The sequence below is a fragment of the Molossus molossus genome, unplaced genomic scaffold, assembly GCF_014108415.1.
Source record: "Molossus molossus isolate mMolMol1 unplaced genomic scaffold, mMolMol1.p scaffold_m16_p_19, whole genome shotgun sequence".
Lineage (NCBI taxonomy): Eukaryota > Metazoa > Chordata > Mammalia > Chiroptera > Molossidae > Molossus > Molossus molossus.
Genome location: NW_023425354.1, coordinates 17,459,406 through 17,476,224, shown reverse-complemented (window position 1 = coordinate 17,476,224; position 16,819 = coordinate 17,459,406). Strand labels below are relative to the sequence as shown.

The 16,819-nt window shown below is 37.1% G+C and overlaps 1 protein-coding gene across 30 annotated transcripts in view; it reads right to left on the bottom strand.

The window, feature by feature from the left end:
• USP32 (ubiquitin specific peptidase 32) overlaps nucleotides 1-16,819 on the bottom strand; it is a 160,951-nt gene that overhangs the window by 47,855 nt on the left and 96,277 nt on the right. For 24 of the 30 annotated variants that reach the window (XM_036267923.1, XM_036267903.1, XM_036267915.1 and 21 more), the window contains 4 exons: nucleotides 14,297-14,399; nucleotides 3,785-3,980; nucleotides 1,912-2,087; nucleotides 1,218-1,358 (listed from right to left, as the gene is read on the bottom strand). In XM_036267923.1, coding sequence (XP_036123816.1) covers nucleotides 1,218-1,358; nucleotides 1,912-2,087; nucleotides 3,785-3,980; nucleotides 14,297-14,399 — 616 coding nt within the window. Of the gene's footprint in view, nucleotides 1-1,217; nucleotides 1,359-1,911; nucleotides 2,088-3,784; nucleotides 3,981-13,967; nucleotides 14,032-14,296; nucleotides 14,400-16,819 lie in introns of all 30 variants that reach the window. The other 6 variants (XM_036267931.1, XM_036267933.1, XM_036267930.1 and 3 more) reach the window with 2 other exon arrangements.

Here is a 16,819-nt window from a genome sequence, read left to right as displayed (position 1 = left end):
CGTACCTTGACTGTGGTTCATCCCTGGCTCTGGTCAGGGTTGTGCGGGAGGCAACTAGTTGATGTGTCTCTCATGTCGATGTTTCTCTCTCTCTCCTTCTCTCTCCTCCCTCCCACTCTATCTGATGATAAGTAGAAAAATATCTTCGGGTGAGGATTTAAAAAAAAAATAAATAAAGTGTTCTACAGCATCGACAATGTAATAAGTATTCAGGGTAACGAGACCTGCTGTTTATTATATAAGCACATCAAATGATGCTGCATAGTTAAATCATTAAAATTTGGTATTATATTCTCTAAGCCATTTAAATTACTTCAGAGGATTTTATTTAAGCTCTAAATAACTCATCCTAGTAATGGCAACAATCAGAATTCATTCACTAGTTTTGAATTCCTGTTATCATATATTATGATCTTTCTTATGCCCCTCCTTCAAAAAGACTAACAACAAAAATCTACCAACAGCTAGAAGATGAACCTGATTCCTCACTGAATGTTTGTGGTTAATGGGAAAAACAGTTTCAGAAATAAACTATGCACCACTTCCCCTACATTCTTGGCACAGGCTCTGACTTCTGCTCTAGCATAACTCCTGCATTATCCTAATATCTGCATTTATGTGGATGACTTATTTAATAGCCTAGCTAATGAGTCATTGATTTTATTTAGTCCACTGACTATTACCTCCACTCCATAAAAGCCACCCACTCCCATAGGCACATCATTGTATGGCTGCTACCTAATATAGCACTCAAATGCACGAAAAAAATGAATGAATGAGAAGAAACCTAAAATGTGTTCAACTGATTGGAACAGGTATTAAGTAGTCTGCTACCAATAAATAAGAACTAATAAGTAAGAACTAATTATGTGGATAGTGAGGTTCATATATGAAAGTAATACAGCCCTGGACAGTTTGCTCAATGGTTAGAGCGTCGGCTGCAGACCAAAGAATCATGGGTTCGATTCTGGTCAAGGGCACGTGCCCCGGTTACAGTTCATCCCTGGCCCTGGTCGGGGTCATGCAGGAGGCAAGCATTCGATGTGTCCCTCTTACATAGATGTTTCTCTCTCTCTCCCTTTTTCTCCCTCTCTTCTATTCTATCTGAAGATAAACAGAAGAATAACTTCAAGTGAGGATTTAAAAAAATAAATAAAACTAATAGAAGACCTTATCTATAACTGCTCCTTATATAAGGCACTACTAGCTATACTTACAGGTCTAGGAAGGGCCAGGTTTGCCCCATACCAATGATAAAGTGCTCTCCATACAGGTTCTGGGACCATTTCATAATCTCTTCCATGGATCAGCTGTGGGGTTCGTTTTAATCGACCTCCTTCTAGTGTTAATGATGTAGCCTTATAAGAATAAAATATAAATGTTGATTTTTAATATTACAGTCTCTTTTGTTTTAACAAAATCTAGACACAGAAGAACACACACATAGTTTCATGTCACTACTCAGTTTCATGTTTCTGGGGAAAAAAAACAAATTGTCTACAAGAGATTTTATTTTTAATTTTCAAAATAAACTATTTAAGAAAGGAACCTCAAAATAAATCACTTAAAAAAAATGGTCAGATAATTTGCAAATAATAATATTTGTTTTCACAGATTTCTCTCAGACAATATATTATATTATTTTGGGGGAAAAACTCCACATACAGGTGAAACTACATTTTCACAGTAGCTGTTCTAAATAAGAATAAGAACATTTCCAAGGACCACTACACTGCTTCTATGCAAGTACTAAATCATAGAATATTCTCATGGAAATATACTATGCACAGAGATTTCCATCCAGGTTAATTAAATGAACCACTAATGTTTTGCTATGCGCTAAAACCTCTAGAGTAAAATTTATTAGTAATCTGAAAGAGAATGATTTTAAGTAGATGTCAAATTACATACCTTTACTGGCTCTTGAGTTACTAGTGGCTGGTTATCAATAGCCCCTGGTTTCTGAGGATTGAGATGCAACAAAATATTCCCATTGGCTCCTAGCAAACACTGGTTGTTATTGTCAGAAGTGTTATGTTGTCGAGCAAAGCACATATCTGCCCCTGGTGTGGCAGAATACAAAAAGCCTGTAAGAAAATAGAGGATAAATCTCTGCATTTTTAGTTATTATACATAAATAGGCTTGACGATATATAACTCAATGTCCATGAATTAGGTTAATGCTATTATCCTGTTGGCATGTCAGTACATAGATTCTAATAAATCTGTAGAAGATAGTAAATACAGATGTCCTCCTTTCTGGACAATATCTTGCATAACACTAGGCAGAATAAAAACTAGCCAGTATGTTCAGTGGTTACAGTGTTGGCCTGTGGACTGAAGGGTCATGGGTTCGATTCTGGTCAAGGGTACATATCTGGGTTGCAGGTTCTATCCCCGGCCCCGATCAGAGTTTTTCAGTAGGCAACTGATCAATGTGTCTTTCTCACCTCTCTCTCTCTCTCTCTCTCTCTCTCTCTCTCTCTCTCTCTCTCTCTCCTTCCCTCCCTTCCACTCTCTCTGAAATTCAATGGAAAAATATCCTCAGGTGAGGATTAACAAAAACTGTTGCCAAATAAACATTTGGCCAGAATATTTGGCTAGAATATCTGATAATTCACAAGAAGAATTATATCTCCTCTGGTAGGAAAGGAAGAAGTATAGCCAAGTAGCTGGGCTCTAACATAGTCTCGTATAATTCTACTCTTCTACCTGTAAACACATCCCAAATATTTTTGGTAGATAATGGTGATAAGAAGTCTAAACCAAAGGGAAGGAGCTAAAATTATAACTTCAATAGAAGAATGCTGGGGGGACAAAACTGTTCCCTAATAAATATATTTGAAAGGAAAACATTATTTAACATTACAATAGAAATAGACACACAGAAAAACGATTAATGACAACTTAAGAGTTGTAAACTTCAATGATATTCTAAGAAATTTCAACTCTCAACTACATGTTAATCTGAGGTAAGCATTCTAGACATCAGTCACTTTGAACCTTCTAAGTGTGGCACTGCTCAGCCTACAGATGACACAAGTTATAGAGTGAGCATATATCAAAAGGAAGGTTAAGAAATAATCTTGGTGGGAAAGCCAATCAGAGAAAGCACTCCTAGGACTGCTAAGTGATCTTTGTAATGTCAGATGGGGAAAGAAAAGTAGTAAATTCTAGTTTCCTAGAGAAAATGCTAGCTCTGTCCAATTTGCCTACTCCCTCCACAAAAAATAAATAAATAAAAGATCTCAAAGATGAAATAACAGAGTAAGATTGAGAGTCCTGTCTTTGTATCAGCAGAATATAGAAATCAATTTAGTTGGGCCATAAAAACACCAAAGCATCTTTCTCATCTTCCCTAACTTAGAGTAGAAACACAAAGTTTTAGGTATCAAGGACTGAAGGGAATTGTGGGAAGCATTATGAATTGTTTCTTAATATTTTAACTAAACAATCCCCAAATACCACCTGATGTGTCTGTAGAATTTGATACAAAGGTGCATGTAATCCAATGAAAGTATGCTTATAGTTAGAGTCCTTAAAACAGAAATTTATATTTTTAATTCCCTAATTTAAATTTATTGGCAAAAAAATTTAGTAGCAATTTGGAGAAATGTGGCTTAATCAGTGAAAATAGTTTCAAGAATTTTATGAATAACCATTTCATTCAAAACTTACTTTTGTGGATGGAAACCTGATGACCAACATCCTACCAAGCACACTCTGACAAAATATACTCCTTTAAGAACTGACCTAAATCTCACGGAAAACAAGTCATACTTACCACTGCCAGCCGTTTCTGAGGCTTCAGATGCAGTAGAAATATTGTCTGAAAATTTCTCTTCTGTGGTGTTCACATAACTGAGGCTGCTTCCTCCGATTCTATCTTCACTCTGCTCTACAGAATGTACTGTTGTTCCAAATGAATATTTTCCTCCATTCAGAAGAGATGATGGTTCAATCACAACAGGGCTGGCATCCTAAAAATCATGAAGTCAGACATTAAAACGTAACATTTAATAATCTGACAACTATGTAGCCTTAAGAAAGGGATCCCAAAATTATTGTTTCTTATCCTCATGTGGTTGGCTACAGTCATTTAAAAACATTTCAGGCCCGGCTGGTATGGCTCAGTGGTTGAGCATTGACCCATGCACCAAGAGGTTGCCAGTTCTATTCCTGGTCCGGGCACATGCCCAAGGTTGTGGGCTAAATCCCCAGTGAGGGGCATGCAGGAGGCAGCCAATCGATGTTCTCGCTCATCTATGTTTCTATCTCTCTCTCCCTCTCTCTCTAAAATCAATAAAGAAAAAGACTTTTTTTAAACATTTCAGGGGCCCAAGTCCTTCTGATCAAGGTCCAAAAAGAAAAAAAACAAAAAACATTTCAATGTATAACTAAATTTTGAGTATGTAGACTGGGAACAGATGGCAAAGGACTCTGTGCTGTATAAAGTAATTTAGACTTTGTTGTTGTTACACGCTGTTGAGTGGGTTCCAACTCCTGGCAACCCTATGAATGAGTGATATTTACAACCTGTAAGCATCAACCTTACGAAGCTCCTGCAGACTCATAGCTATGGCTTCTTTTATAGAGTGAATCCATCTCATATTTGGTCTTCCTCTTTCCCTGCTGCCAGTCTTTATTCCATTGAATATTGGAAATCATGAAAGATTTTTTTTAAATGAAATAATATTTCTTCTTTTATTATGTAAGATTATATTGTCATTGTAGACAATATAGAAAAATATGAAGACTATATCACAAATACTCAGATCCCACCATTTAGCATTAACTACAGTTGACATTTTGATGTTTCCTTTATTTCTTGTGACTAAAAATATATATGTATGTGTAAAAAGTAAGTAACTTGGAGGATATAGTCAGAATTAAGGGCAAGGCTCTGACTTACCAGCTATGTGACCCTTAACAACAAGTAAACATCTAGGCTTATTTCTTTTCTTTTCTTTTTTTTAACATTTTTTCTTTATTGATTTTAGAGAGGAGGAGGAAAAGAGAGAGAGAGGGAGAGAAATAGAAACACTGATTGGCCGCCCCCGGCATGTCCCCCTCTGGGGAATTGGCCCACAACCCGGGCATGTGCCCTGACTGGGAACTGAACCACCGATCTCAGTGGATGGGGCCGATGCTGAACCAGTGAGCCACACTGGCCAGACGAGGCTTATTTCTTAATAGGTAAAATTAGGATAATGTTAGTATCTACCTCAGAGTTATTGTGAAGATACATGAGTGACACATGAAAGTGCCTGGCATTTAGGAAATGTGACCTATCATTTTGGTTATTGTTAAGTAGATACCACATTTTAAACATACGCACTGTTTCTTTTTCTTTCACTTAAAACTATATTGACAAGATTTTTCTACAAAAGATTTTACTTCATTTTTAAAAATCCTTTTTTCCCTTTATTGATTTTAAAGAGAAAGGAAGGGAGAGGGAGAGAGAGAGAAACATTGATGAGAGAGAACTTCAATTGGCTGTCTCCTGCATTCCCCCCGCTGGAGATCAGGCCCACAACATGGGCATGTGCCTGACTGGGAATCGAACAAGCAACCTCTTGGTGCATAGGTCGATGCTCAACCACTGAGCCACACCAGCCGGGCTATGAAAGGAGTTTAAACAGAGAAATAGCAGCATCCCATGGACTGAGAGATCCTAGTTCAATACCCAATCAGGGCACATGCCCAGGTTTCAGGCTCGATCCCAAGTATGGGGCGTGCAGGAGGCAGCCAATCGACATCTCTCTCTCTCCCTTCTCTAAAAACAAAAACAGTAAAAACATATTTAAAAAATAATAATAACTAGCCCTGAATGATTTGGCTCAGCGGTTAGAGTGTAGTTCCGTGGACCAAGAGATTGAGGGTTCAATTCCTGGTCAAGGGCACATACCTGGGTTGCTGGTTCAACTCCCTGCCCCTTGTCAGGGTCATACAGGAGGCAACCGATTGATGTGTCTCTCCCATTGATGTTTCTCTCTCTCTTTCTCTCTCTCTCTCTCTCTCTCTCTCTCCCTCTCTCCCTTCCACTCTATCTAAAGATAAATGGAAAAATATCCTTGGGTAATTAACTAAAAATTAAAATAATAAAAATAACTAGTGTGTAGAAAATACTGGAGACAGAAATTGAAAGTTGATACACAGAAGACTCCTATAATAATTCAGGCAAGAGATGATGAGGTACTAAACCATAAAGCTAGATTCTGAAATGAGAAGATGGAGAAAAGAGCATGGATTTAGAAGATCTATGAAGTGAAAAAAAAAAGACAACTAATGGTGTATGAAAGAGGGGCAAAGATAATTAATTCCAAGGTAGACCGTGAAGCACTAGCTTAGATGACTAGTTGGGAGTTGATACCTTTATAAGGTGTATAGGTGAATGGAATAGTTTTGGAAATGAGCTTATTTGGGGATATTCTGGTTTGAGATACCTGGACATTTAAGTCTAGTGCTCAAGACAGAGAAAGAGGCAGGGTATAAAAATCTGAGGCTCAGAATGCACTCTCCGTTTCCACAGAAAAGCGAAGACTATGTCTTCTTGGCTGAGCAGAAACACCAAAGATGTCTTGCCAAAGCAGAGCAAAGCAGACCAGCCCAGCAAAAAGCAGCCCAGTACTGGACAGAACAGAGCCAACCATTCAGGAGCAGAACAGAATTGGCTAGCCAGAGAGGGACATGGCCCCTGAGCCACCTGACCCCAGACCTGTCCAATGATAGGGCTGTTTTCACAGCCATGTTGTTATCACTGTTAAGCTGTCTCCATTTAAGTTTTCTTCTTCACTGCAACCCCTACCCCCAAAATCTGAGGCTCAACAGACTTCCTGAAGCACAAGAAAATGGTATCTGTAGAATAAGGAGAGAACAGTATTTACAGAATAGGCAGTGGAAGTCTGAGAATGACTGAGTCTGACTGATCAGAGAGAGATCGGGAGATTGTAGGGTACCAGAAGCAGAGACCACTACCATAGAACTATTTTATAAAATTTACTGATGAAAACACAGAGAGAGAAGATTTGAGGAGAAGCCAGAGGAAAGGTACTATAAGAATGTGTATCTGTTAGTGTTTTTAAAAGATCAGAATATTTGTAACTGAGTGGGTCAAGACAAAGACTAAAGGGACTAACCAATGGAACATCATCACGTAGATATCTGGAGAGATAGACAATGGGTAAAAAAATTCAAAGTTTATTCAACAAACACTGACATGAATTTTAGTAGATAAAACTGATCAATGGATGTGGGTCTTGAAGGTACTGCTTATAAATAATTTAAGTAAAACCCAAGAAAAACATCAAATTTAAAATACAAACTTTAGGTTACAGCATAGCAATAGCATAAAGGATGCTTTAGTTTCTTTTAATGCATTTATAACATCCCTAATTATTTTTTAAAGAAGTGTTCTTTTTTATTTAAAAAAAAAGTTTTTTATTGATTTTTGAGAGAGAGAGGAAGGGAAAGATAGAAACATCAACGTGAGAGAGACACTGATCGGCTGCCTCTGAACGCCCCCTACTGGAGATTGAGCCCACAACCTGGGCATGTGCCCTGAATGGAACTGGAACTTCTTAGTCCATTGGGCAATGATCAATCCACTGAGCCACCAGCAGGGCATAGCAGCCCAAATTTTAAGTCAAAACAGGGAGACATTGTTATCAACATTTTATTAGATGTTTTCTTCTCTTTGATCTATAAACCAGGTGAATACTATCAATTTGTAGATCCTTCAGAAGCCAACTCTGAAGAAATTCCAGTGCCTTTAACCCAAAGAATATCAAGAAGAATGTGAAAAGACTTAGGTTTCTTTCTAAATTCTAAGTTAATTAATTGGATTTAGAAAATTTAAGCAACTAAATAGCTTTATTGTTAAAACTTCAAACAATTCAGAAGCATATTCACCTTTTTTATTACAGATCCAAATGTTAGCATCTCCTATCAATTATGGACTTTCTCAAAGTATCGGAAAGGTATCAGATTATTAGGAGCATTAAATAACCCTAGTACACATTGAAAAAGATATTCCCTATTCAATTTTGTTTAAATCCTCTGATTACTTCAAGGAAATGACCTCAGTTTGGTACTAATGTGCTAATCTAATACTTGATATGCTCATCTAAACACTTGATAATTTCTCTTTTTAACAGACAATGGGACTCAAATAAAATATTTTCATTGAATTTATTTTAATTTTGATCTTCTATTTCTGGAATGTGACACCGATATTCTTCTATTCAAGATAGTGATATAAAGTTTCCTTTTAAAATACATGTATTTACATAAAAATTGTAAAATTATTTATAGAAACATAATAAGCAAACAGTAGTATGGGTATTTAATGGCAAAAAATGGTGACCATCGTACACAAAAGACTAAAAGCTGAGAATCTACATTAAATATGGATTTGGGGCCATCATATTTTAAACTGGACTATCCACCAAAGAAATCAAAATTATATGAACAATGGAACAATAGAGCCAAACTTAGAAATGTAAATCAGGCCTGAGTAGTTTCCATTATTAATCATATGTTTGGAATTGAGTCTGTGAATTTCATAGCAACTTCTTAGAGACAATATTGATCTTCTCACAGCTTTTCTGATATTGAGTCTATACCAACAAAAATGACTTATTTAACTTAACTCAATCTTTTTCTTCAATTATGCTTTCTGATTTATTTGGTCTGGAGTAGAACACAGGCATTTCTTCTTTCTTTTTAAAAAACTCTCTATGTGATTCTAGTATGCAGCCAGAATTGATAGCCATTGCCCTAGTGAGGATTACATTCTCATACATTTGTTTTTATAGTGTGCTTCAAATGCTGAGAGTATAGTAAATGATTTCTTATTAAACCTACTACTTGCTCTGGAGCTTGATTTTTAGAAAAAGATTCCAATTTTAATGAGCTTTGGGGTCATTTGCTTTCTTCCTATGAAGATGGAGTAAGACAGATAGCATAGCCATTTTGAAAGAATAACTTTCAGAAAAATTTAAGTCTTCTCCCAAGTCACTTTGTTGTCCTCCAGGAAATCACTTTATTCTTGCTATGTGTTCTTAAACTTAAACTTAAATTATAACTGTCATTTAATTGACAGGTAACTCTTTTTAAAATCGATATTTACTTCTGTATTTCATTCATATTGTTTGTTTATGCACTACAAATTACTTTTTACAATTTTTGTAGTAATATAATTTGAAGAAGATTAGGTTTCCTTAATCCCACTTGGGCACACAATTTTCTTCACGTTTTCCTCTGAGTTTGGTATTTAACAGAAATTCAAGGAGAAGTATTTGGAATTGTATTTTAAATGCTTTCGTTGGTTTGGAAATCTTATATGGAGCCTATGTTTCTAAAGAAAATTTACATGAATCCATTCTTACAATATTTCTTATTCTGAATAGCTTAGCCCATAGGTTGAATGTACAGATATCACTGGCAAGAAAGCAGGATAATAAAAATATCCTAGGCATTACATTTGTTAGGTTGAGTTGTACAATAATATAGAAATAGAATGGTTGTAATAGCTTATCAGAGGCTGCAGTCTTTACCCCTAGACTGCAGACTGTACCACATGCTTTTAACACGGCACAGTAAATGATGCACCCTTTAGACTTGGAGAAAATGGGCTTTTCTTTACTTCTTTTCCAATGTAACAAACTACAGTGTCTGTCTTCTCACAGTCTGGCTTTTTCTTTTTTTCTATTCTAGTAATCTACTGCTCTCAGTGTCTGGCACTGCCTGAAATCGTCACCATTAATCAGGTTCTTTCTTTTTCCCCTTCTCTGCCCTATTTTTCTTGTCATTGCTTCCATTCTTCTTGGCTTTCAGTGAAACTGTCAACACTTTCAGTCAACTAATCTTATTACCACTTTCCTTCTATATGTCGAACAAACCAATAATGGCTGTATATATACTGCAGTCACTGGCTCTTTTTGATAGTGTTATTTCCAGTTGCTCTGGGAAATTTTTTCCCCTTAAACCAAAGGATCTTTTTATTTTTACTAACTTCTTGGTCTGGAACAATGAGAAATAAACTATCCTAGAAGCCTGTGTTTTTAGGAAGACAGGTCTCTAAATAGATAAAGGTAAAATTTTACCCACGGTGAGAAATTTCCTTTCTTTATCTGAGTCAATGATTCCTAAAAGGCATTTGTGGAACTTTAATATGCTATTTTGAGAATTTTTATGATTCCTTCTAAGTTATATGAATGGTTTATGATATTCCAAACTTCAGGATTCACTTTCTTCTCTATCAGTGATGATACTATTTCTTTTTATGCTTTACAGATATGTACAGGGTGGGGCAAAGGGTTACAGTGTGAGTACACAAAACAGTATATATATATTCTTTGTATCTTTGTTGTATTTATTTATTTATTTAATTTATTTTTTTATCCTCACCTGAGGACATTTTTGCATTTATCTTCGGATAGAGCGGGAGGGAAAGAGGGAGGAAGAGAGAGAAACATCAATGTGAGAGAGACACATCAAGTGGTTGCCATCCACATGACCCCAACCAGGGCCAGGGACGAACTGCACCAAGGTACGTGCCCTTAGCAGGAACCGAACCCTGGACTCTCAGGTCCACAGGCCAACACTCTACCTGCTGAGCCAAACTGGCCAGGGCGAAACAGTATATTCTTATATTATTTATTATGTATTGTATTATTTTCCATACAAACAACTCTTAACCTACTTTTGCCCCACCCTGTATACTATGAGTGATCTTAAACAAGTAATAGTTATGCCAACTTTATATTTTATTAGTCTACAATGCTGCTTTTAGAAAAATGGGAGGCAGCATGGAATAATGGGAAAAGTACTAATGGAGGAATCAAGAGGCCTGAGCTCAAGAGATCTAGCTCAGGTAATAAAGTAATTTCTTATGCAACTTTGGGCAATTAAAAAACCTAAAGGGACCTCAGAGGCTTCATTTGTAAATTTAGAGAAGAGGTGCTTAAAGTGCTTTCTAGCTCTAAAGTTACATGATAACTAAATAGTAAAATCTGTACATGAGTAGTAATTGGCTGTTTCTTCATATTTCTCAAACAGAAAGAAAGCCATATGTATTACAATGATGATAAAAAAAGATTTCACCATATTTCCCCATTTACATTTTTTACAAAAGGAAATTTCACTTAGTAGAAAAACACCTGACTCATTAAAGAGGGAACAGATCAGCAAGATCCAATGAGCAGATCAAGTCTTCAAGCTCAAGTGAATCATAGCAAATTTGAGATAAACCACTTCTGAGAAAGGATTGTTTCTTTTTCTCCCTCCCTTAGTCTCTTTCCATTAAGGCAGGCCATGATCTGAAAGATACAGCTGGCCCTTACAGACAATGAATGATTCACATAAGCAAATACACGCCATTTTGTGAAGAGAAAACATCAAAGCTAACTGATGTCTTAAATAGGCAGACTAAATCCAGAATAAGTTCAAATTATCCAACATGCTAAGAACACTGATTCTTTCTTTCCTTCCTTCCTTCCTTCCTTCCTTCCTTCCTTCCTTCCTTCCTTCCTTCCTTCCTTCCTTCTTTCTTTCTATTTTTATGCTCACCCGAGGACATTTTTCCATTTATCTTCAGACAGAGCAGGAAGGAGAGAGGAAGGGAGAGAGAGAGGGAGAAACATCAATGTGAGAGAGACAGAGCAACTGGTTGCCACCCACACAACCCCAACCGGGACTGGGGACAAACTGCAACTGAGGTACGTGTCCTTAGTGGGAACTGAACCTGGGGGCTGACACTAACTGCTGAGCCAAACCGGCCAGGGCCTGATTTTTGTTTTTTAAGCAAGGCCTTTGTCAAAGTTGCCAAGCATACTGGAAAGGTAAATTTATTTACTTATTTATTTTAAAATATTTTTTCTTTATTGATTTTAGTGAGAAAGAAAAGGAGAAAGAGAGGGAGAGAGAAACATTAATAAGAGAGAACATCGACTGGCGGCCTCCTGCATGCCTCCCAGCAGAGATCAGGTCCACAGCCTGGGCCAGTGCCCTGACCAGGAATCAAACTGGCGACCTCCTGGTACGTGGGTCAATGCTTAACCAGTGAGCTACACCGGCCGGACTGGAAAGGTAAATTTAAATCAGTAATTAATTACTATTGCTGCTGCTGCTACAATTACTGTTACTATTACTACTGTTATTTCCTCTAACTATATATAGGGTGATTCCTACTTGCCAGGCATGGGGCTAAGTGCTTCACAGATATTATCAACTCATTTAATCTTCATAACAACCCTATTGAAATAGGTATTATTATTAATTCTTTTGCTCATATGAGAGAACTGTGATAGAGAAAGTATAAGTAATTTATTCAAGGTCATAAAGCAAGTAGCAAGGTTAGGACTCCAACATAGGAAGTGCAAGCTCACTACTATTATCCTATGGTTGCTTATATTAGCTAATACTTATTGAGTACTTACTATGTACCAGACATTGTTCTAAAACACATAACATGTATCAACTCCTTTAATTCTCATAACACCCTATGAGGGAGATTACTGTTATTACTCTCAATGTACAGATAGGGAAAATAAGGCCCAGGATGTCACTTTTTCACAGAGTTATTTGCATTTAAAAGGAAGTTACTCTTTATTTAGTAAAGAATACTTTTCTAATTAATACATATCTTCAGAAAGAATTGCTATTATTCCATTTATTTTCCTCTTCTTATAAAGTAAGTTGTCATAGGTCTCTGCTACCTTTCCCTCCATATAAAGTGACACTAGACAATATAGAATGCCAGAGTGAGGAAAGGAATATGGCACTTAAGTGCAGATTTCCCCCTCTACATCTCTCCCTTACCACCTTCCACGAATTCTTTTAATGCCCCAAAGGGTTATGGTAGTCAAGAACAAACTGGATTCATGTTCTCAGCAGTACACTTCTGTTTTGTTTTTTAATTGATTTAGAGAGAGAGGAAGGTAGAAAGACAGAGAGAGAAACATCAATGTGAGAGAGAAACATCGATCAGCTACCTCCCACATGCATCCGGACTAGGAATCAAATCCATAACCCTCGTATGTGCCCTGACCAGGAACCAAACAAGTAATCCTTTGGTGCATGGGACAACATCCCAACCAACCAAGCCACCTGGCCAGGGCTGCACTTCTGATTTATAAGCGATGTGTTGCTAAGAGCAAGACCTCTAGCATGTTCCTATAGGAAGGAAAAAGTAATACTTAAAACACAAAACTAGGTTATTCACGGACTAATAACCATTAATTCTAAGGCCAAATTAAGAATATAAAGATCAAAAGCATTTCAAAATAGACTGCTGACATGATACCCAATGTTCCCATATTCCTACCTACAATCACCATCATTATCTATCTACAAGGTCTTTGAAGTCATTTGCCTACTTTTATTCTTTCAGTGACACTTCGAGTCTACCTTATCCAATTAAAATATTTTACATGTGAAAACAACTACTAAAATCTGCAAAAGGGAAAAAGAACTAGGCAGAATAATGAGGTAAATAATGTAAACAATCTACCAATATTCCGATAAACAATGACAGAAAAGGACATATAGGAAAATATGAATAAAATTATTAGAATTTTGGTTAGTAATCATTTGGCAACTGACAATGAGTCAATATATCAACTGGCTCTCCAAAAATGGAGAATTTGATTCCTGAAATTACTTTTTTCAGTTTTCTAATTCTAAAAAAAAACCCTTCTATGTTTCAAATTATCATTCACTAATGATAATTTCTTCAATTCTTTAGCTGGAAAATGGCAGGTTATCATTTAGAAATTGCATTCTAATATTAGTTCTGAAATTAACTTTCTTGAATAGATAATCACCCAAGGGCCTTCAATTTTTTGATGAAGAAAGTGAAATAATGAAGGATAATGTAAACAATGTGGTTGAGATACCACTGGATTTAAAGTCAGTCCTTAGATTTGATCACAGAATGTCCACTCTGAGCAAGAAATTCAGGTTACCTTTAATCCCAGCCTCAGGTTCCGCACAGGTAAAATGGATATAATACCACCTTCCTCACGAAGACTATGAGGATTAAATAAGATATGTAAGATGTATATACATGCACCCGCATGCCCAATATTACCTTCCTCACAGAGTTGCTGCAAGGAGGAAATTTATGTGGAAGTGTAAGCACAGAGCCTGGTAAATAGTAAGTATCATATGGGTAATCATTTCTTTCCCCTTCAAATCTTTAAGTTGGAGCATTTTATTACTGGCTAGTAGACATACAAAGTCTGTAGAACTGAAAATCCTATGAAAAATGTAGATAAACAGAAATCTTACTTACATATTTGACATAATCTTTCCACTGCTGCCACCACTGCATGGAGATGATAAACCAATTGTGTCCTGGTTGCAGACCATACCTGCTCTCCCGTTCTAACCATCCTCTGTACATACAAAAGAAATTCAGTACATCAAAGGGTATGTAAAACAGATGACCACACACCCACAAATTATCATTAGCAATTTTTAAAAAGGAAAAACATGAAACAAATAGATATACTTGGGAGATTGCTATAATTTCAATTATTAAATAAGCTAATTTCAGGGAGACATAATACCACTGTCAAGCCTCACTCGTACTGATGTTTTAAAAACAGCTTTAGCCTTGGCCGGTTTGGCTCAGCGGTTAGAGCGTCAGCCTACGGTCCAGAGAGACCAGGGTTCGGTTCCCGCTAAGGGCACCAACCTCGGTTGCAGTTTGTCCCCGGCCCTGGTTGGGTCATGTGGGTGGCAACCATTCAATGTGTCTCTCTCACATCGATGTTTCTCTCTCTCTTCCTCCCGCTCTATCTGAAGATAAATGCAAAAATGTCCTCGGGTGAGGATTAAAACAAAACAAAACAAAACAGCTTTAGCCCTAACCAGTTTGGCTCATCAGCCCATGGAGTCACTGGCTCAATTCCAGTCAAGGGCACGTACCTCGGTTGCAGATCGTCCCTGGTCCTGATCGGAGTCGTTTGGGAGGCAGCCAGTTGATGTGTCTCTTTCACATCAATGTTTCTCTCGCGCCACCCCACCCCCCATCTGAAGATAAAAGGAAAAATGTCCTCGGGTGAGGAGTAAAAAAAAATTAAAAACAGCTTCATTGAGAAATATTTTATATTAACATACAATTTACCTGGATTAAGTGTATAACTCAATGATTTTGATGAATTTACAGACATGTGCAACCATCACAATCCAACTTCAGAATATTTCAATTACCCCAAAAAGATACCCTGTACCTATTTTTAGTCAATCTGTGTTAGTACCGTTAGACCCAGAAAACCACTAGTCTATTTTCTATCTCTTATAAAACTTCCCTTTTGTGAACATTTCATATAAGTGAAGTGCTGTAACACAGGTCTTTTACATCTGGTCTCTTTTAGCATGTTTTGAAGTTCATCTGTTATAGCAGGTATCATTAGTTTGTGCTTTTTTTATTTTTTATTTTTCTTTATTGATTTTAGACAGAGAGGAAGGGAGGGAAGAGAGATAGAAACATCGAACAGAGAGAACAAAGATTGGCCGCCTCCTGCATGCCCGGCACTGGGGATTTGGCCCACAACCTGGGCATGTGCCCTGACCAGGAATCAACGGGCGACCTCTTGGTGCATGGGTCGATGCTCAACCACTGAGCCACACCAGCTGGCCAGTTTGTGCTTTTTAATCACTAAATAGTATTTTGTTTATCCATCTAACATCTAATAACTTGAAACTGGCCAGCAGAAAGTTTCTGCAAAGTGGTTGTACCATTTAACATTCCCATTAGTAACGTATGAGAGTTCTATTCTAGTTTCTCCACATTCTAGTCAACATGTCTGCCTTTTCTATCATAAATGTTCTAGTGGATGTGAAGTGGTATCACATTATGATTTTTAAAACACTGTATTTATTGAAAAATTCACATAAGGTAGTGGTTGGACATTTTGAATATACTGTTACTGAATTGTACATTTTAAAATGGTTAATTTTGTTATATCAATTTCTTCAAAACATTTTCATACATCCCAACACAGCAGGGATACATTAAGCAGTTTTTCCCTATTACTCCCTTTCCCCATGCTTTGACAATTATCAATCTGTTTTCTGTACCTATGGATTTACCTATTCTGAATATTTCACATAAATGGAATCACACAGTACGTGACCTACTGTGTTTGGCTTCTTTCATTTGTGAGGTTCATCCATGTTATAGCATGTATCACTACATCTTTCTGTTTTATGGCTGAATAATACTCCACAGTATGTATATACTACATTTGCTTTACCTATTCATCCACTGATAGTTATTTGGGGCTGTTTCCACCTTTTGCCTATTTTGAATAGTGCTGCCATGAACATCTGTGTAGATCCTGTTTTCTTTTTGTTAATCCTCAGATATTTTTCCATTGATTTTTTGAGGGAGTGTAAGGGAGAGAGGGAGGGGGAGAGAGAGAGAGAGAGGGAGAGAGAGAGAGAGAGAGAGAGATTGATTGCCTCCCTTACGACCCCGACCCCGACCGTGGATCGAACCTGCGACCCTTTGGTCCCAGGGCCGATGCTCTAACTGCTGAACCAAAGCAGCCAGGGCGCATGTTTTAAAAATTCTTGCAGCATACCAGTGCGCTGCGCATATCATTTGAAAATCACTGGTCTAGAAAATAGAGAGGTGAAAACATAGGGGTCTTTTCAGGTTTATTCTGAGTGTTTACTTTGCCAATAGTATGTGCAAAGCTTTCCAAATTTCCTAGTATACAGTGCACTTTTGAATGCCCTAATTTTCCAAGGAAGCTCTCCATCTTTTACTCCTAGACTTTTGGTTTTCTGTTGTATGATTCGAATG